Genomic DNA, 21,657 nt, shown 5'->3' on the forward strand with positions numbered 1-21,657 from the left:
TGTTCTGGCGGCTCGTGGTGGCCCAACGCCGTATTAAGACACTTTATTTTGGTATTTCCTTTATTTTGGAAGTTAACTGTATGTATGAGTTTAACACAGTAGCATAGTCTTGGTGTGTTCCTTGAAGCACGTAAACTCAATTTACAAGGGAGCTGGCCATGGTGCTGAAAACTGGATGGCGCGCCTGTTCTATAACGACATCATCCTGTTATCTTTCTTGGTTATTTGAAGTACCTGATATCGTCAAACTGTCACTGCACGTATTAGCTAACGTTTTTCAAGAGATTGAGTTAGCTTTTTCTTACAAGGCTACATTGTCAAAAGCACTGAAATACCTAGACGAGGCTAAAGAGCAAATAAATCAGACAGTTTGCAACAAACATCTAACACAGCACTGGACCACTAATCCACAACTATTTTTACACCACTTCGAAGAAATGACCAAATATAGGCAACCATTTTAGATCATAATACACAATTTAGTTAGATCTGTTCTCAGGAAAAAAAAATTACATTTTAACTGGAGCCCTCTACACCCGTTTTCAGTTCGGAAAACAGAAGATTGAGCGAAAAGGAATAACACTAGGCCTTCAGGTGATTGGTTAGACTTGCATGACATCATTAACAGTCCGTTCTCTCGTTGTCTGTGAGCATGCAAACTTGGAGAAAAAAAATCAGTCTCTCACAGATGAGGGCACATCTGCCGGAGTCTGAACTGCCTTTTTCGAGAGAGACTTGCACACCTCAGCTCGGGGCGTTTCGGTCACCAGTCACTTGGAATTGTACTCTCCTTATCAAGGCTCTCTCTGGTACCTGCCGAAAGACATTCTGACATGAAAATGCATGATGTTATCCAATATGTGCCAATTATTATGATATCGCACAACATTGGGACATCGTCATCTCTATCCTTCAGGAAAAACGTCTTACAGTAAGATTGAGAGAGGGATTTTTGCCTGGTTGAGTACCATCTAAACATGCAACATGAATCCCACTAACAGCACTGGAGCTGGTGGGCTTGCGCCCTGGAACTTAAACAGTAAGTTATCATATTTATAATGCACTTTTCGCATTTGAAATACAACAAATGGGAAAGATGGGCTATTAGACAGAAAGTGGAGGAAATCGAACTCCCCTGCAAACAATATAGTCTGTAGGTTTTAAACTATGTGTGCATTCTGAAAAATCCACTTTTGCAAATGAAGGCTGTTCAAACAACCTGTCCCCGAGTTATCACGAACATTATTTTAGAATCCCAAAGGATAGACTATTTGCAGATGTATTAGCAATAACGGAATCAACTACATTAATTGTTCTCAGAAATACCACCGTGTCACCCCTTAATGATGTCCACCATTTGATAGCACATCAAAGTGACTGAGAAAAGATCGCGCAACTAGGTGCGCTAGATCAATTCGTATGGTTCGGCTGTGATATCTGAGTAAGCAGTCTTTGGGTTAGGCTATTATAGAAAAACCCTTGCCATGTGCACAAATAAAAATAAATAAAAACATGTTTTTCAATATGTTGTGGTCCTATCGACGTGATGTTTTAGTGGGCTATATATATGAGGCTAAACAATTTTAAAAGACGGTCCGACTTGACGTAAATAAACTGTAGCCTATATGTCCTTATCTAAAAAAAAGATAAAATGTGTACTAACTGGTGATCTTCATCTTACGTTCGTGGTGTTTGTATAACTAACAGTTTAAGTAGTCGTAGATTATGAAGTTTGAAATCTCAGACACAATTGCTTAAAGTGTTGTTCTAATGAAAGAATGGAACGTAAGATGGAACCAAACTATTATTTCACAGCGCTCTTCAGATAATTTGATGAGTTAATTGGGTGTATATTTGACCACTGGAGTTCAGGCCAATTATGAGAGGTGTATGCTTCTGGTTCTGAGGAAGTTCATGTCAACATTATTAATGCGTGACACTTGCTTCTCCATTTTGGGCTCTCTCTCTGCTTCCATTAAAATGTCCGACTCATTGCTGTTGTTGAATGAATGCATTTATTTTTTTCATTTTGGGGGTGCTGAGGTTTCTAGATCATAGCTGATTTTATAGGGAACCCCAGTTCAACCAAAGCTCACAAAGCAAAAACTGAGCTGATGTTAATTTACATCTAACAGATGCAATCTGTAGTCTAAGATAAAGTTGATATAAACATTGTACAATGTTGACATTTGCATCACAGATGCACAGACCCGCTTTAAACTGTTTAAAACTTGCTGAAGGCGGCTTTTGGTGCAGGGAAATGCCTGAACCTCATTGAGATGCAAAGCTCTCCCTGCAGCCCCTCGGAAATGAGCATCCCGACTGTCAGGATTTGTGTCCCCTCTACAATCATCAGTGGCAGCAGCGCACACAGGCAGACACCCAGAGCTCAACAAATTTCTCACAGCTGGGACAGCAGTAGTCCTCTTTATGACTCAATCTAGTGACAATCTAGGAGTGGAGTGTGTTTTTTTTTTTTTTTTTTTTTTGGTGTGCTGGGTTCTAATCCTGTCCCTGTTTTGGTCCATGGCTGTTGTGTGTGGCTGCATTTGGCGTGGTGGACACTTTCAGCTGGTCTGATATTAACTGCACGGGACAGATTGTGGATGGGGTCAGGCAAGCCATTGTCCTTCAACCCAGATACATCAATTAGGGAGCCATTTTGCTAATTGAGCATGAGAGGCTGAGAGATCTGTGATGCTCTTTTGGCCATCCCCTTGCCCCACCCCCTGGTCAGGGCTACGCCTTTTCTACCAGGGTTGGGCTCAAAGTAAGCCGCTCAATTCGAATTGAATGCAGTCAAGTCAGGAAGTGATTTGAATCAAATTTCAGAAATAGCTTCTACTTTTCAGTTTACTGAGAAGTCATTGAAAATAAATTCCCTTTTTTTTCGATTATTGGTTTGTAATTTTAGTATAGTTCTTGAATTGACTGCCTGTTCTCTGGGAAAGAGTCAAAGTAAAGTCAACTACCGAATTTCAATCATTTAGGGCATGTGTGGAACCTATTTAGGATGTTTACTAGGGTGAAATTAGCTTAGCCCAAAATAAATTCCATAGGTATACACTATAGTCAGAGAGATAATGTAGTGTACACATTTCCTCCTTTAATGGGGTCATATGCTACACCCAACCCCCATATTAACTCCAATACTCCCCTCCCTGTCTGCCTGCTTCATAACCTAGTTTTAGGACGGAATCTGCTGCAGCACCGCTGTGTGCCAACGCTGGGCACAGATGTTTCACACTGGCACAAACGGGCATAGACTGGGCTGGATGAGTTAACACACAGGCCAGGGTGTAGAGCGATGCCTAGGGGACACATTCCATGCCCTCTCAGATTCATGAGCTCCAGGAATTCAGTCAGCTCTGACTCAGGGAGATATGGATCATCTTTCCTAGGGTTTAGATTTCACGAGACATTTCAACATGGACAGTTGGGGAATATTTGGTTGAGAACTTGATTAATGAGATTACAACCTATATTCACCAGCTCAAAAATATAGCCAAAAGTTAGTTGAATTTCAAATGTTTATCACTATGCTTTCAACCATTTAAAAGCACAACAAAGTTCAAATGGGAATACAATGTTAGATATTTTGTTGATTTAATGTGTTATCCCTGTGCTTCATATAATAGCAGAACCAAATCACCTGGATTTCAGTTGAGATTGCATTACAAGTCTATGGTGCAAGTGATCAATGCCGTTCAAGAATCTGCACAGATTATTACAGCAAATGTGAAGATTGCCACAGACCTGCGAGGACCTATGCATGCAATCTTGAACATGCACACTTTTAAAAATATAATTACATAAGAAGACATTTATAGTCACAGAAATCTCAAAATGTAAATGTGGACATGGATGTGTTAGTCATTTTAAGTTTGAATTTTACATTCGTTTCTAAAATAGCTTTAACTTTAGGCTAATTATTGTATAAAAAAATGTTGATAGTGGAAATAACATTGAAGATCTGACATTGTTTTAACGGTGGAAATTCAACATATTTTATGTAAGGTTTGTCAATGCCGAAATGTGGTTACCATGATGATATAATCCTGTGGTGGAAATTTCACCCTCAAAATAACATTTTGTTGATTACTGTTTTCAAATCCAATTTATTTTACATGTCACAATACATTGACAAATTACGTTGATTCGTTGGATAGCAGATGCAACAGATATACCAGCCACCAATGCGCCCCTCTATCAACGTTGTGAGGAAGGGATGTAACGAATAAAGAGACACAGACAACCTCACCGTAACCTCACCGTAACGTTAACAGAACTGCGGGAATGCAGTGATTGGCAGGTGGGGGCGAAGGACACCCCACCTCTCACCTGTGTACCGGCGTCCTAGTTAGCTGGCTAGCTACTACATAGTGTCCTTCGCCCCAGCCTGCCAAGCGCCTGCCCTCGCCGTAAAGTTAACAGAACTGTGGGAAAGCAGTGTTCGGCAGGCAAGGGCGAAGGATTACTGTCTGCGGGTGTCCTAGCTAGCGAGTGGTGTCACCCCCGCCTCCCGCCTGTGTCTTCGTCTTCTGTGAGGTTTATCTGCAGTTGGTATCCAACGTTATGGTACATCAGCTACTGTAGTCAGCTACAGCAGCTACTGTAGTCTCCTGCCGGTGTACCTAGTTTAAGTTGAAACATTATTTGAATATCTAGTCAAGTGATTTCGTAAGACAGCTCTGCAGCATACTTAAACAGCTACTAGCTAGACAGCTAACCAGCTAGCCTAGCTAAATAGGATGACTCAAAGACTGTACAGTATGGGAAGCACAGAGATACCGTTAGATGGTTGTCTGGCTGGCTACTACTGCCTGAGCAGAGATGAGATTGTGACTTTAAAGGAATGAAAAATAATATTGTATAATTTCATTTTCTATTGATGTCTAGCCAATGTGGACCTGACAGAGACAATGGAACATTTTGGCAATTGAATGTTCACTATTCTTGGCTTTGGAATTTTCATTAAAAAGCTCTAAAATATTTGTAATGTCATTATTTCATAATGCATGTAATGTTGAAAAACATCAAAGACGGTGATTATTTTGTAATAACGAACCAAAACTGAACCAACCTCAAAAAGCACTAATGGCTCAGCACTAGTTCCCTCCATGATACCGATTATTACAAGACAATGGTTAGCAATAACTACACTATTCTATGGTATGTGATCACCTCTCTCTCGTTCTCTTCCTCTCCCTCTCATATATTTGATCTTTATTTCAGAGCTACAGTAGTACGAAGTTTATGTCCATTGCTATGTCATAGAAGGGCCTCATTATTCATAATGCTGCTGTGCTACAGCAGCAGCAGCTTTAATTACATACGGTTTAATTGAAGAAAGCAGGGCTCTTATTGTAATGTCAGCAGTTGCCTATCAGCGTTGCGCAACACCTGTTTGTAGCCACATCCTCTATTTATAGCATCCTCTCTCATCAAAGCCACAGTAGCTACTGACATTATAACTAAGATCAGATTTAATTAACGCATTGTTGTTGCATGTTGGCACAGGGGCTGTGACAAAGACACAATCCACACTAAAGTCGGAGGGAGAACAGCCAGTCAAGGCTGTAACTGAACTAAAACATGTACAGTACTAGTCAAAAGTTTGGACACACCTACTCATTCAAGGGTTTGTCTTTATTTGTACTATTTTCAACATTGTAGAATACTAGTGAAGAAATCAAAATGCTGAAATAACACGTACTGTATGGAATCATGTAGTAACCAAAATATATTTTCGTAGCCACCCTTTACCTTGATGACAGCTTTGCACACTCTTGGCATTCTCTCAACCAGCTTCATGAGGTAGTCACTTGGAATGTATTTCAATTAATAGGTGTGCCTTACTAAAAGTTAAGTTGTGGAGTTTCTTTCCTTCTTAATGAGATTGAGCCAATCAGTTGTGTTGTGACAAGGTATACAGAAGTGGTAGACAGAAGTTAGCCCTATTTGGTAAAAGACCAAGTCCATATTATAGCAAGAACAGCTCAAATAGCAATAGTCCATCATTACTTTAAGACGTGAAGGTCAGTCAATCCAGAACATGTCAAGAATTTGAAAGATTGTTCAAGCGACTGGAAACAGCCACCTTGTCATAAAAATGAGTTAGATTAGAGAGTTAATAATCACATATACAGTACATGTCTTTGAATGATGTATGTCAACATGACATATGGACATGACATACAGACTTTACCTTCCTCTTTTCCTCTATCTGTCTCGCTCTCTCTTTCTCTTTCTCTTTCTCTCTCTTTCACTAAATCATCTTTTAACCACACCATCAGAAGTTTCGCATAATTCTTAAATATACGTTTATTTGGTAATGAACACAGTAACTATGTTTGACATTCTCGTTAACAAGCCCAGGACATTCCTGATGGCCCGGCAGAGTTATGCCAGTGGCAGTGATGTTTCTCTGCAGGTAGTTACATGGCACAGCATGAAAGCCTGGATAATGAGAATAAAGGGAATCAAAGGTAGAGCATGTACCATATCAAGCAGCTTACAGCACAGAAGAGGATCCCTACAGCATGCAGAGGGGATGTTCACTGAGCCATGCATCCTATATTTAGCATTATTATTAGGCCCTCCCTAATGTTTAGAGCTCAGAGTGTGTTCCCATCAAAATGTACCCTTAGAGCAGGGGTTTCAAACTCATTTGCCCCACTGGCCGCATCCGCACTTAAAATGTATTATAATCCATCTCCATCAAAATGTGCAAAAAATATTTCTCTATCCATCACTTTAGGGATTTTGGATGCTCCTTGACTCTCTAGTTTTTGTTTCGATGACTGTTAGTAAGCTGGACAGAGTGAAGAGATGATAAATGCGGGTCCATTATCATTTCTACACAGTTTTGATTTGGTTTTAGTTATTTAAATGTCAATTGAGATCTTTTTTCCCCAAAATATATATATATATATTTTTTTAAACTCAAACCACCCATGGGCCAGTTTTGCCTTACAGGGTTTGAGAGGCTGTCCCTGTTGTGTCGTCTCAATAGTTCAGAAGACCAATGCAAGAGAGCATGATTCCTGCACATACTGTTTGCTAGCATTACCTTAATTGCTGTAGATGTAGACAACGACAATGTGTTCTTGCTACAACTGTTTTTAAAGTAGGCTCACCCAAGAATAGCTTGATTAACCTATGCCTGAAATGCATAACAGCCCAGTGCATATGACGTATAGTTTCGTTGTTGATTTTCTGCATGTGATTGCCCTAATCCCCTGGTTTAGTCTTTATTTAGGCCTTAGTTTAGTCTCTGTGTTCAACGTTATGTTTATTAGACGATACTGCATACAAGGATTAATATTCTACTCTCAAATCCATCATAAAAATGAAAGTGTCTCAGAAGATGGAGTAATCCTATTTGGCTAAATAGTGACTATAGTCCTTGTTTGAACTCCTGATTAATGAATGGAAGTATTTGTCAGCAGCATCTGCTGTTTGTGGCATCCTGCTGTTCAGCTTTGGCAAGTTATGTAGAGAAATATCTATCCGGGGTTCTGGAACCGTAACAGTCTGGATAACTACGGTATAGGCATATAGCTTTCTCTTGGGAAATACTTACCCAAAAAGTATCACGTTGCCAAAAGTATGTGGACACACGTTCAAATGAGTGGATTCGGCAATTTCAGCCACACTCGTTGCTGACAGGTGTATAAAATCTAGCACACAGACATACAATCTCCATAGATAAACATTGGCAGTAGAATGGCCCGTACTGAAGAGCTCAGTGACATTCATCGTGGCACCATCATAGGCTGACACCTTTCCAACAAGTCAGTTTGTCAAATTTATGCCCTGCTAGAGCTGCCCTGGTCAACTGTTAAGTCCTGTTATTGTGAAGTGGAAACGTCTAGGAGCAACAACGGCTCAGCCGCAAACTGGTAGGCCACACAAACTCACAGAATGGGACCGCGGTGTGCTGAAGCGCATAGCATGTAAAAAACAACACTCACTACTGAGTTCCAAACTGCATCTGGAAGCAACATCAGCGCAATAACTGTTCATCGGGAGCTTGATGAAATGGGTTTCCATGGCCAAGCAGCCGCACACAAGCCTAAGATCACAATGCGCAATGCCAAGCATCGGCTGGAGTGGTGTGAAGCTTGCCGCCATTGGAATCTGGCGCAGTGGAAACATGTTCTCTAGAGTTATGAATCACGCTTCGCTATCTGGCAGTCCAACAGACGAATCTCGGTTTAGGCCGGAGAACGCTACCTGTCCAAATGCATAGTGCCGACTGTAAAGTTTGGTAGGAGTAATTTCCCATTTCACATTCTTAAAATAAAGTGGTGATCCTAACTGACCCAAGACAGGGAATTTTTACTAGGATTAAATGTCAGGAATTGTGAAAAACTGAGTTTAAATGTATTTGGCTAAGGTGTATGTAAACTTCCGACTTCAACTCTATATAGTGAGCCGTTGTCTTTAAAGTAGAAAACTTCTTGATATTGGTCGAACAGGAACTGGATCAAACTTATTAGAAACTGATATAAAATCACTGAGATGAATGACCTGTTATGTATATGTACCTGTATTTGATAAAATATAGTATTTTACCTGCAGCATCAAAGACCAAAACGCCTAATAACAGTATCTGGCCCGTGGCGACTGTGTTTTAGCAATTTTGGCATTGAGGGCTTTCAAGTGGAGTGCATCTGCTTTTCTCTTGCTAGACACAAGGATATCACAGACATTGCTAGAGCCAGGAACAGTAATTCTGAGATTTTATACTGTAAAAAAATCACCTATCTACTGTATATTTAACTATTTCTTTCTAATTGCATAATCCCTTGACAGGGACTGAAATACATAAAAGATGTCTGTTTAATTATGGATACTCCCCTGAAATCCTTCTATGCTTACACCATTTTACACCTGAACAGTAGAACCTCGATCAGTAGGCTCAGTTATTCACATCTGAAAAAAGCCAAGTCACTGTTCACCTTAAGCTGGGTGGCTGTGAGGGATGTAAACTCTATTAGCTCCCCACTTAACAGAGGTACATTTTTACATCATTCATTTCAGTTAACTAAACACATTCCTTTATTTGAGGAATCCCTCACAGACAGACTTTTGGGACCATGTTGTCAAGAGGTTCACATTTCCAGAGCTTGAAGGGAGGTAAAAACACAAACCTCACACAAATGTGTTCAGCCAAGATACCAGTGTTGGGGAAGCCTCTCTAAAATAGTTTATTAGGTACACCCATCTAGTTCCAGGTCGTACCACCCTTTGCCTCCAGAACACCCTGAATTCTTCAGAGCATGGATTCTACAAGGTGTGGCGTTCTAACGTTGCTCTATTGGTATTAAGAAACCTAAAGTGTGCCAGGAAAACCTTCCCCACACCATTACACCACCAGCCTGTACTACTGACACCATGCAGGATGGGGCCATGGGCTCATGCTGCTTACACCAAATGAGCAGGCCTTTCTAATCGACCTGGCCCGGGTATCCTGGAAGGACATTGACCTCATCCCGTCGGTTGAGGATGCCTGGTCATTCTTTAAAAGTAACTTCCTCACCATTTTAGATAAGCATGCTCCGTTCAAAAAATGCAGAACTAAGAACAGATACAGTCCTTGGTTCACCCCAGACCTGACTGCCCTCGACCAGCACAAAAACATCCTGTGGCGGACTGCAATAGCATCGAATAGTCCCCGGGATATGCAACTGTTCAGGGAAGTCCGGAACCAATACACGCAGTCAGTCAGGAAAGCTAAGGCCAGCTTCTTCAGGCAGAAGTTTGCATCCTGTAGCTCCAACTCCAAAAAGTTCTGGGACACTGTGAAGTCCATGGAGAACAAGAGCACCTCCTCCCAGCTGCCCACTGCACTGAGACTAGGTAACACAGTCACCACCGATAAATCCATGATTATCGAAAACTTCAATAAGCATTTCTCAACGGCTGGCCATGCCTTCCGCCTGGCTACTCCAACCTCGGCCAACAGCTCTGCCCCCGGCAGCTCCTCGCCCAAGCCTCTCCAGGTTCTCCTTTACCCAAATCCAGATAGCAGATGTTCTGAAAGAGCTGCAAAACCTGGACCCGTACAAATCAGCTGGGCTTGACAATCTGGACCCCTATTTCTGAAACTTTCCGCCGCCATTGTCGCAACCCCTATTACCAGCCTGTTCAACCTCTCTTTCATATCGTCTGAGATCCCCAAGGATTGAAAGCTGCCGCAGTCATCCCCCTCTTCAAAGGGGGAGACACCCTGGACCCAAACTGTTACAGACCTATATCCATCCTGCCCTGCCTATCTAAGGTCTTCGAAAGCCAAGTCAACAAACAGGTCACTGACCATCTCGAATCCCACCGTACCTTCTCCGCTGTGCAATCTGGTTCCCGAGCCGGTCACGGGTGCACCTCAGCAACACTCAAGGTACTAAACGATATCATAACCGCCATCGATAAAAGACAGTACTGTGCAGCCGTCTTCATTGACCTTGCCAAAGCTTTCGACTCTGTCAATCACCATATTCTTATCGGCAGACTCAGTAGCCTCGGTTTTTCGGATGACTGCCTTGCCTGGTTCACCAATTACTTTGCAGACAGAGTTCAGTGTGTCAAATCGGAGGGCATGCTGTCCGGTCCTCTGGCAGTCTCTATGGGGGTGCCACAGGGTTCAATTCTCGGGCCGACTCTTTTCTCTGTATATATCAATGATGTTGCTCTTGCTGCGGGCGATTCCCTGATCCACCTCTACGCAGACGACACCATTCTATATACTTTCGGCCCGTCATTGGACACTGTGCTATCTAACCTCCAAACAAGCTTCAATGCCATACAACACTCCTTCCGTGGCCTCCAACTGCTCTTAAACGCTAGTAAAACCAAATGCATGCTTTTCAACCGATCGCTGCCCTGCACCCGCATGCCCGACTAGCATCACCACCCTGGATGGTTCCGACCTTGAATATGTGGACATCTATAAGTACCTAGGTGTCTGGCTAGACTGCAAACTCTCCTTCCAGACTCATATCAAACATCTCCAATCGAAAATCAAATCAAGAGTCGGCTTTCTATTCCGCAACAAAGCCTCCTTCACTCACGCCGCCAAGCTTACCCTAGTAAAACTGACTATCCTTCCGATCCCCGACTTCGGCGATGTCATCTACAAAATGGCTTCCAACACTCTACTCAGCAAACTGGATGCAGTCTATCACAGTGCCATCCGTTTTGTCACTAAAGCACCTTATACCACCCACCACTGCGACCTGTATGCTCTAGTCGGCTGGCCCTCGTTACATATTCGTCGCCAGACCCACTGGCTCCAGGTCATCTACAAGTCCATGCTAGGTAAAGCTCCGCCTTATCTCAGTTCACTGGTCACGATGGCAACACCCATCCGTAGCACGCGCTCCAGCAGGTGTATCTCACTGATCATCCCTAAAGCCAACACCTCATTTGGCCGCCTTTCGTTCCAGTACTCTGCTGCCTGTGACTGGAACGAATTGCAAAAATCGCTGAAGTTGGAGACTTTTATCTCCCTCACCAACTTCAAACATCAGCTATCTGAGCAGCTAACCGATCGCTGCTGCTGTACATAGTCTATTGGTAAATAGCCCACCCATTTTCACCTACCTCATCCCCATACTGTTTTTATTTATTTACTTGCTCTTTTGCACACCAATATCTCTACCTGTACATGACCATCTGATCATTTATCACTCCAGTGTTAATCTGCAAAATTGTAATTATTCGCCTACCTCCTCATGCCTTTTGCACACATTGTATATAGACTCCCCCTTTGTTTTCTACTGTGTTATTGACTTGTTAATTGTTTATTCCATGTGTAACTCTGTGTTGTCTGCTCACACTGCTATGCTTTATCTTGGCCAGGTCGCAGTTGCAAATGAGAACTTGTTCTCAACTGGCCTACCTGGTTAAATAAAGGTGAAATAAAAAAATAAAAAAAAAAAAAAAAAAAATCCTGACTCATCAGCATGACTCAACAGGATCCGGGGCAGGCAATGTTTTTCCACCCCTCAATTTTTCAGTGTTGATGATCACGTACCCACTGGAGATGCTTCTTCTTGTTTTTAGCTGATAGGACTGGAACCCGGTGTGGTCGCCTGCTGCAATAGCCCATCCGTGACAAGGAGCTGTGCGTTCCCGAGATGCTATTCTGCACACCACTGTTGTACTGTTGTACTGTTGTACTGTGCCGTTATTTGCATGTTTGTGGCCAGCCTGTTAGCTTGCATGATTCTTGCAATTCTCCTTGGACCTCCCTCATCAACAAGTTGCTTTTGCCCACTGGACTGCCGCTGACTGGATGTTTTTTGATTGTTGCAACGTTTTCTGTAAACACTAGACACTGTTGTGCGCAAAAAGCCCAGGAAGGCCGTTTCTGATATACTGGAACAGGCTCACCTGGCACCAACGATTATACCACGTTCAAAGTTGCTTAAGTCACTCGTTTTGCCCATTCTAACGTTTAATCGATCAGTAAATTAATGCCTCGATGCCTGTCTGCCGGCTTTATATAGCAAGCCATGGCAACGTGACTCACTGCCTGTAGGAGCAAACCATTTTCGTGAATGGGGTGGTGTACCCAATAAACTGGCCACTGAATGTAGTTTACAAAGCTACCAATTACTTCACACAAGAAAAAGTTAAGCTATACAAAAGTATAGTATATAGTATATAATGTATAGTTTACTTGACTAAAGTTACTTTGGAAAAAGTAGTTCACTACATCCAAACCACTTCGTGAAAGATCATCATATCTAAAATACAAATTGCAAGAACAGATCACTCAGGAGTCAGATGTTAACAGAATGTGTAATTTAAACACAAAAACTATGTTTCAAGTGAGAACTACGCAGGTCTGAAAAATAAAGGAAATTCTTCCCTTCAACCCTTTTTTCAGTTAATTTAGCAAAAACGTAGTGTGTAGTTCCAGTAGTTAGCGACACCGCTACATGGCAAAAAAGTAATTAACTACTGCAACACTACCAAGCTACTTCCACCAAGCTACTGCATATTGTAGATACATTACTAGTTGAACTACATGTAGTTCACTACTCCTGAACACTGCAAGATACTGAAACTAAGAGCAATTTTAAAGTTAGCAGCCGCCATCTTTGTCTGGCTGGAATCAAAAAGAATGATTTATTCAGTCACCGCCCCGCAAGTGAGTATGGATTTTAGACTGGTTTGATCCCCTCTGAGTTATTTTTAACTTCAAAGTTGGCTGAACAGTGAAAAAGAACAAACCTACGATATGACCAGAGGTGGTTTCATTTGATTTCTGCCTCTCAGTTATGGACCGACTCCCCTCATTCTCTGTTCCACCTTCTGGAGGTCAGAGCAGTATACAACAACAGAAGGCAGAGAGCATTAGAAGCAGCATTTCACATCCTATATTCCGACTGAAAGACAGGGGCCATATCTTTGATCATTATTGATAAGATCTCCTGTATCCCCTAGCAAAACACTGCTTTGCCATTAGAGGGCAGCCTTTCAATGGAATCATACAATCACACCATCCAGCTCTACTAAAGACATACTGGCATACACATGTTGCAGTAGCACATAGTTGTAATATGGATTATGGCAAGTTGTTAGCTAGTGTTTTGTATAATTTGATCTTCTTATCGAATGGGGTTTGTTTGTCGTTCTACGCCCTGCCTTGCATTTCGACCGTTGTTGTTTTTTGAATTATTTGATCATGTTTTATACAGTTGGGTTTCCAAACTACAACACCACAAAGAGAATAGTTAACTATAGTGCTTTAGTAGAGCCCTAGACAGAGCAGAGACCGACTCAGCTACACTTTCAACAGTATGTCCTCCTCAAGCTAGTATTGTACAGCGGAGGTGTCTTGTGTCAGGACTTACCCCTGTAACTTTTCTGTTTGCATTACAAAGATTTACAGTTGGCTGACAACTAAGCATTTCCGCGGAGTATCGGGGTGCTGTGCCGATGATGACGACACTTAGGGAAATGCCTTTTATATTCACAGTACCTCAATATTTAATGTGGGGGGGATCCATTGCTGACAAAGATAGCTATCCGCGATAGAAAGGAAATGGATTACTATTCAATGCTAATGGTCGGCTAATTATGCATAATTTGAGCTCAGTGTCACATTTTCTTACACGTCAATGTTACATCGCAGGCCCGGCTGGTGTATTTCTATCTGTTGTTTTTCATTAGTGTGCAAGGGGAAAATACCTTTAAGTACTTAGAATCTCAACTGTTTTAGAGAGGCTTAAATAATGAACCTTTGGGTCAATCTAAATGACCAGAAAGAGACGTTGATGATTAGTGCTGTGCTTAATTTAGTTCTCTGTGATGTCTTATTGAATGAACAGACAGCTGAACAGAGCATGCGGGAGAACACATCACTGAGGAGCAATGCAATACGAACCCAACCCTCCTCACCCAAGGCCATTTACCAGGAATGCTGTCCAGGCCCATGTTCATGTCATAAACCTTTTGTCTACTAATTTGTTCATAGGAGCTAGGTAAACTGAAGGATCTGTAAAATAACTCAGGCATGCATAGCTCAAGTTGTCAACGGCTTAAACCTTTACTACTATATCTAATTTGGAATGCAAATACTCATTTGCATATGCATATGCACATGCCCATAAAACCAGAACACATAACCAAGGATGAAAACCCAACCAGGCTATTCTTCACTTGGAAGTAAAAACATATAGTACTATGCGCTTTATAATGTCTTCAGACTTTCATACTGTGTATCACATTTCAAGAATGAAATGTCTTGGCGAAGAACATTTCGCCGAGGGCAATATGTTACACAACAGTGGATATGTTGGGAGGTTTGTGCTAAGCATCCAGAAATAACATACTGTTATCATTGTGCTTCCTTTTCAGGCTCCTTGAGCAACATTTCAAGTGATGTCTTCTCAGCCAACCTCAGCTGTAATGATTCTGGCACCAATGAGACCTGTGTGGCGGGGGAGGAGGTGGTGGGAAGCCCCTATAAAGCTGTGGAGATGGTCTTCATCGCCCTGGTTACAGGCTCCCTTAGCTTTGTCACTGTCACAGGCAACATCCTGGTGATGCTCTCCATTAAAGTCAATCGGCATCTCCAGACTGTCAACAACTACTTTCTGTTTAGCCTGGCGTGTGCAGACCTTATCATTGGTGCGTTCTCCATGAACCTCTACACTGTCTACATCATTGTGGGCTATTGGCCCCTGGGACCTGTAGCGTGTGACTTGTGGCTGGCCCTGGATTACGTGGTGAGCAATGCTTCTGTCATGAACCTTCTTATTATTAGCTTTGACCGCTACTTCTGTGTCACCAAGCCCCTGAGTTATCCAGCCAGAAGGACCACCAAAATGGCTGGGCTGATGATTGCAGGTGCCTGGGTTCTCTCCTTCATTCTTTGGGCCCCTGCTATCCTGTTCTGGCAGTTTATTGTTGGAGAGCGCACGGTTCCACCAGGAGAGTGCTACATCCAGTTTCTCTCCAACCCTGCCGTCACCTTCGGCACAGCCATCGCTGCCTTCTACCTGCCTGTGGTCATCATGATGGTGCTCTACATCCACATCTCTCTGGCCAGCCGCAGCCGGGTGTCCAAGCAGAAGCCTGAGGCTGAGAAAAAGAAGAAGGGCCTCAAGATACCTAACCCACTCAAGAGCCACATCCTTAACAGACAGAATAACAACAACCAGTCCCCCAAACCCAGTCTGGAGTCCTGCAACACTGGTGAAGCTGTGAAGAATGGCAAGATTGATGAGTCTGTTGTTTCCACCAAGGCTGACGCTAGTGTCAATCGAGAAGAGAAAGAGAGTTCCAATGACTCCAGCACAGCCAGCATTGCCCCAAAAAACGCCAAGGAGAGGGCCAACAGTGAAGCCACTGTCGGGGTGGGGGTTGGTGTTGCTCCTGCACCAGGTCCTGCTCCTGCACCTGAACCTGCACCTGCAGCGGCAACCGTCAAACTCAACCCTACCTCTAAATGGTCCAAGATCAAGATTGTAACCAAGCAGGCTGGTGACGAGTGCATTACCGCCATCGAGATTCAGCCACCCATCCAGGGGAGCGAGGGCCGCTCTATCCCAGTCAACCGTCCCCGGAAGGTGGCGCGCAAGTTTGCCAGTATTGCCCGCAGCCAGGTGAAGAGGAAGCGCCAGATGGCAGCCAGGGAAAAGAAGGTGACCAAAACCATCTTCGCCATCCTACTTGCCTTCATCCTCACATGGACCCCGTACAATGTCATGGTGCTCATCAGCACCTTCTGCCACTCCTGTGTCCCAGACACTGTGTGGGCCATCGGCTACTGGCTGTGCTACGTCAACAGCACCATCAACCCAGCCTGCTACGCCCTCTGCAATGCCACCTTCAAGAAGACATTCAAGAACCTCCTCATGTGCCAGTATAAGAATATTGGAACAAGATGAGCTGGAGCATACATACAGTAGTAGGGCTGGTGAGGGGTAATATTACTGAGACATCTGGAGGGCTGAGTGGTACAGTAGGAGGGGAGGAGGGAGCCTCCACAGGGAGCCTCCTCCTCAGTCATGCTTATGAAATGATGTCACACTCAATGCTCCTCTGAGATGTCTTAGCCACAGAAGATAGTAACATCATATCTATGTCCAAATGATACAGTATAAATATGAAGTCCAATGTGAGGATCGTTCAAATGAAGAATCTGAGATCAGCTAAAGTTATGGACCCTTGATGTGAAGACCAACAAGGACTAATTCGTATCCACTGAAATGTGGTTACAATCTTCAAGAAGCCCAGCTGAATGTCAGTAGACTAAGGCCAGGCCAACACCTCTCCAAGATACCACCACCTAACCAGAGACACTGAGGGCAGTGTTACATCATGTCTGGGTGTACGGCAAAAGACACATTTAAAAAGGAGCTTGGAAATCTTCCTTTATACAACAGTATAAAATGAAACAAGCATGAGATGTCTAATTCAACTATCCATTTCCTCCTCTCCCTCCTCCTTATTATCGAGAGCGTTATTAACTCCTCGCGGAAATGGAGACACTCCCTCACGTCAGTGAATCATTATCATAATGTGATATGTGGTCATAACACGGAGAGAAAAAGACGATACGGATTCTTTGTCGTCGCAGACTGTCTAACCTCAAGGCTAGTTGCACGTACGTCCAAGTACTGCAAAAATACTGCTGGTGACTTGAAATAAGTTGTTACCCCTGAAAGTACAGTATGCATTTCCATTCACCTCCCACTGACCAAAATATTGATGTATCTGTTTTGCTCAAAGATGATCTTCAAAGGTGACAAACTGTTGATGGCAGTACAAGGCCATGGCATAAATTAACAACCAGTGTTTGGCTCCAAACAATTAATGTATCTTGTTGTTACGTTACAAGGAGAAACACCCACAGGCAACGGTAAAGCTTTAATTCTTTGCCAGATTCACAATTATGAAAGTGTTTTTAAAAATGTATTTAGCCTTCACTGCGAATGGAACTACCGGTACAAAAAACAAACACTTGTTTATAGGGGATACTTATCTCGAGAGTATTAAACATATTTTCTATGTTATCTCCTGCCTAATTAAGAATGTGTAAATAGAAGGCCATTGTATGCTCTAAAAAGTGCAGTTTCTCTCATGCATTTCATATCTGAATGTTTGTACCTCTCTTGTATTATGTTTGTGGTTTACACCTAATTTTACAAATTGAATATAAAATATATATATATATATATATATAACTGTATGTATATGCAAGAGATATTAAGAGAGTGTATTTCTAAATTGATGTAAAGTCAGGAATTATGGGAAAACATTTAAGCAGTTGTTTTTGTTTTGAATGCCATTGGTGACTAAGTCCCTTATATTTGTAACTTTGTCACTATTCTCCATGTTGGATTACAACGTGTGAAGTCCAGCTTGTACCTCCCCAGCCTATAATCACTTTCATCACACCAATGATTATGTGGGTAACATTACTAGCTTATCTAACTGGTTCAATGCATTTTCAAAGAAGGACCTTCTGACAAAGCACTAGATGCATCAAAGTAGGGAGTAGTGGGGAAAACCTTGGTGACCTTGTAATGTAAAATGACCAGCTACGGATGTGCATCCATATAAAACTGATTTTGAAATGATCATGGAGTGATTACTGTGGTGGTAAAGCTTGATGAATAATCTGTCTTTAATTAATGAATATAACATTGGCATGACAGGCTGGGTGCGACCCCAAAAAAGGGGTGTACGGGAGAGTGTAAAACATGACCACAGTTTCCTGTAATATGGGCCTCCCATAAAACAACCATCCAGAGACAGTGTACAGAGGATTGTATCTTTTTCTAATGCTTAATAAAAATTGTGTACCATTGGAATAGTTTTTGAAATTATTTTACATGTACAGTATGTGTTCTGATTTAATATACAGTATTAATGGAATATATTTTGCACACTACGAGTATTACCAGTCATACTATGGAATATAGAGTTAACATTGACAGTTAGTGATATCTGTTGGAGACAATGGGAGGAGAGCTGGGGCCGGTGACCGAACAGTGACACAGTCAGTATGAGCTAATGGCCGTGCTGAATGCCCAGGGGAGTGCCAGATCCAGCAGGACCCTCAGAGCCAAAACACAGCAGCACAAATCAGGGCACCACAACTCCAGGTCAGCAAAGCCCTGTGGGCTTTATAACAAATTGTCTGGTTTGCCCTGTTTTAAGGGCCACTTGGTTTACTCATTCAACCATGCCTCTTCCTCGCAATAACGATGAGACATCGTCTGACGTTTGGCATCATTATCTTTCAACTAGTGCCATACATTTTATTACTTGATCTTACAGGTCAACAGTAACATAGCAGTGAACATGACAGGTCCTGAAATGAAATCATGTTCTTATTAAAGGGGGCTGAACGTATTGATTTAGCCTCGGTTACAATCATTCTCATTAGCAAATTAAACTGAGAATGAGAATTGGGTCTTGAAGACGTGCTTTGATGTGGGCATCTTTTATGTGTGTTTGCAGGTGGGAGGCATTTGTACATTCACTCTGCCAAAATTGTACACAGTTACAGTCACTCTACCTTCTAGATAACTTGAAACAGCCTAACCAAGTCTTATGTCTGGGTGTAGCCTAGGCTAGCCAACAAGCTAGCCAACTTCTTTCGCCAATCAGCTTCAGCCAGACGGTGTGTGACTGTGGCAAAGTTGGTTTGACTTTGGATAGTCTATCTGTGGGCTAGTTTGGGACCGTCAATATATTACACAATGTAAATGAGAACATATTTAAATGTTGCACACCTTTTAGATGTGTGCAATATTTGTATATGAATTTCCGCAATTTATAGTTGGTTTGAGGTTTTTATGTCATACTAATTTGGAGCTATTGACATTTTAAAATCAAATCAAATCATCAAATTAAATCAAATTAAATTTGTCACAGATGTTAATGCGAGTGTAGCGAAATGCTTGTGCTTCTAGTTCCGACCATGCAGTAATATCTAACAAGCAATCTAACAATTTCACAACGACCTTATACACACAAGGGTAAAGCGATGGCCAAACGGCATAGGCAAGATGCAGTAGATGGTATAGAGTACAGTATATACATATGAGATGAGTAATGTAAGGTATGTAAATGTTATATAAAGTGGCATTGTTTAAAGTGGCTAGTGATACATTTATGACATCCAATTTTTTATTATTAAAGTGGCTAGAGATTTGAGTCAGTATGTTGGCAGCAGCCACTCAATGGTAGTGATGGCTGTTTAAAAATCTGATGGCCTTGAGATAGAAGCTGTTTTTCAGTCTCTCGGTCCCTGCTTTGATGCACCTGTACTGACCTCGTCTTCTGGATGGTAGCAGGGTGAACAGGCAGTGGCTCGGGTGGTTGTTGTCCTTGATGATCTTTTTGGCCTTCCTGTGACATCGGGTGGTGTAGGTGTCCTGGAGGGCAGGTAGTTTTCCCCCGGTGATGTGTTGTGCAGACCTCACGACCCTCTGGAGAGCCTTCCGGTTGTGGGCGGAGCAGTTGCCATATCAGGCGGTGATACAGCCCGACCGGATGCTCTCGATTGTGCATCTGTAGAAGATTTTGAGTGTTTTTGGTGACAAGCCAAATTTCTTCAGCCTCCTGAGGTTGAAGAGGCGCTGCTGCACCTTCTTCACCACACTGTCTGTGTTGGGGGACCATTTCAGCTTGTCCGTGATGTGTACTGCCGAGGAACTTAAAACTTTCCACCTTCTCCACTACTGTCCCGTCGATGTGGATAGGGGGCTGCTCCCTCTGCTGTTTCCTGAAGTCCACGATCATCTCCTTTGTTTGTTGACATTGAGTGTGAGGTTATTTTCCTGACACCACACTCCGAGGGCCCTCACCTCCTCCCTGTAGGCTGTCTTGTCGTTGTTGGTAATCAAGCCTACCACTGTAGTGTCGTCTGCAAACCTGATGATTGAGTTGGAGGCGTGCTTGGCCATGCAGTCATGGGTGAACAGGGAGTACAGGAGAGGGCTGAGAACGCACCCTTGTGGGGCCCCAGTGTTGAGGATCAGTGGGGTGGAGATGTTGTTTTCTACCCTCACCACCTGGGGGCAGCCGTCAGGAAGTCCAGGACCCAGTTGCACAGGGCAGGGTCGAGACCCAGGGTCTCGAGCTTAATGATGAGTTTTAAGGGTACTATGGTGTTAAATGCTGAGCTGTAATCGATGAACAGCATTCTTACATAGGTATTCCTCTCGTCCAGATGGGTTAGGGCAGTGTGCAGTGTGATTGTGAATGCGTCGTCTGTGGACCTATTGGGGCGGTAAGCAAATTGGAGTAGGTCTAGGGTGTCAGGTAGGGTGGAGGGGATATGGTCCTTGACTAGTCTCTCAAAGCACTTCATGATGATGGAAGTGAGTGCTACGGTGCAATAGTCATTTAGCTCAGTTACCTTAGCTTTCTTGGGAACAGGAACAATGGTGGCCCTCTTGAAGCATGTAGGAACAGCAGACTGGGATAACGATTGATTGAATATGTCCGTAAATACACCAGCCAGCTGGTCTGTGCATGCTCTGAGGACGCGGCCAGGCATGCCGTCTGGGCCGGCAGCCTTGTGTTTAAATGTTTTACTCACGTTGGCTGCAGTGAAGGAGATCCCACAGGTTTTGGTAGCGGGCTGTGTCGGTGGCACTGTGTTGTCCTCAAAGCGAGCAAAGAAGTTGTTTCGTTTGTCTTGGAGCAAGAAATATTGTCCCATGTATGTACATTGTGTAATTTACTGATGGTCCGTACCTAGCCCCATAGGGATATCCAAAGTCAACCCAAATGTACAATGGTCAGCGTGCTGGGCACTACTTGGGTGCTGTCAGCTGTAGGCAGGAATTAAATATACCCAACAGAAGGAAAATTGTTAGGTACACTTCATACCATGACATACCCTTTTTTCCTAATAATCTCCCAAATCTCAGTTTTGGACAAGACTTTATGACCAACATTATCATATTTACATTTTGTAGTACATTTTGACACAAGAATACATGTATCTGACACATATCGATGCCACATAGGCTATTTTCAACCAGGGACGTAGTTGTTTTGATTCAGTCTCTCTTTAATAGTATAAATGTAGTAAGTTAAACTGCCACTGTATATTTCAACAAAAGCAGAGACTTAACAAACCTTTATTAAGAAGAAACACGAAACAACCAATAG

The 21,657-nt window shown here is 42.8% G+C and overlaps 1 protein-coding gene across 1 annotated transcript; it reads left to right on the forward strand.

The window, feature by feature from the left end:
• The first annotated feature begins 641 nt into the window (after positions 1–641).
• On the forward strand, positions 642–18,334 carry LOC112249008 (muscarinic acetylcholine receptor M4-like). Its single transcript, XM_024418562.2, has 2 exons — positions 642–1,039; positions 14,875–18,334. Exons 1-2 carry the CDS (start codon positions 985–987, stop codon positions 16,407–16,409), a joined length of 1,590 nt encoding a protein of 529 aa, XP_024274330.1. The 5' UTR covers positions 642–984; the 3' UTR covers positions 16,410–18,334.
• Positions 18,335–21,657: the final 3,323 nt, after the last annotated feature.

The sequence above is a fragment of the Oncorhynchus tshawytscha genome, linkage group LG04 (assembly GCF_018296145.1).
Source record: "Oncorhynchus tshawytscha isolate Ot180627B linkage group LG04, Otsh_v2.0, whole genome shotgun sequence".
In the NCBI taxonomy this organism is placed as follows: domain Eukaryota; kingdom Metazoa; phylum Chordata; class Actinopteri; order Salmoniformes; family Salmonidae; genus Oncorhynchus; species Oncorhynchus tshawytscha.

What these genes read in the sequence shown, in the direction of transcription:
- LOC112249008 (XM_024418562.2), top strand. Translation starts at nt 985, where the DNA reads ATGAATCCCACTAACAGCACTGGAGCTGGTGGGCTTGCGCCCTGGAAC. An exon ending in TGCGCCCTGGAACTTAAACA is followed by an intron (nt 1,040 to 14,874) that starts GTAAGTTATCAT and finishes CTTCCTTTTCAG; the next exon opens with GCTCCTTGAGCAACATTTCA.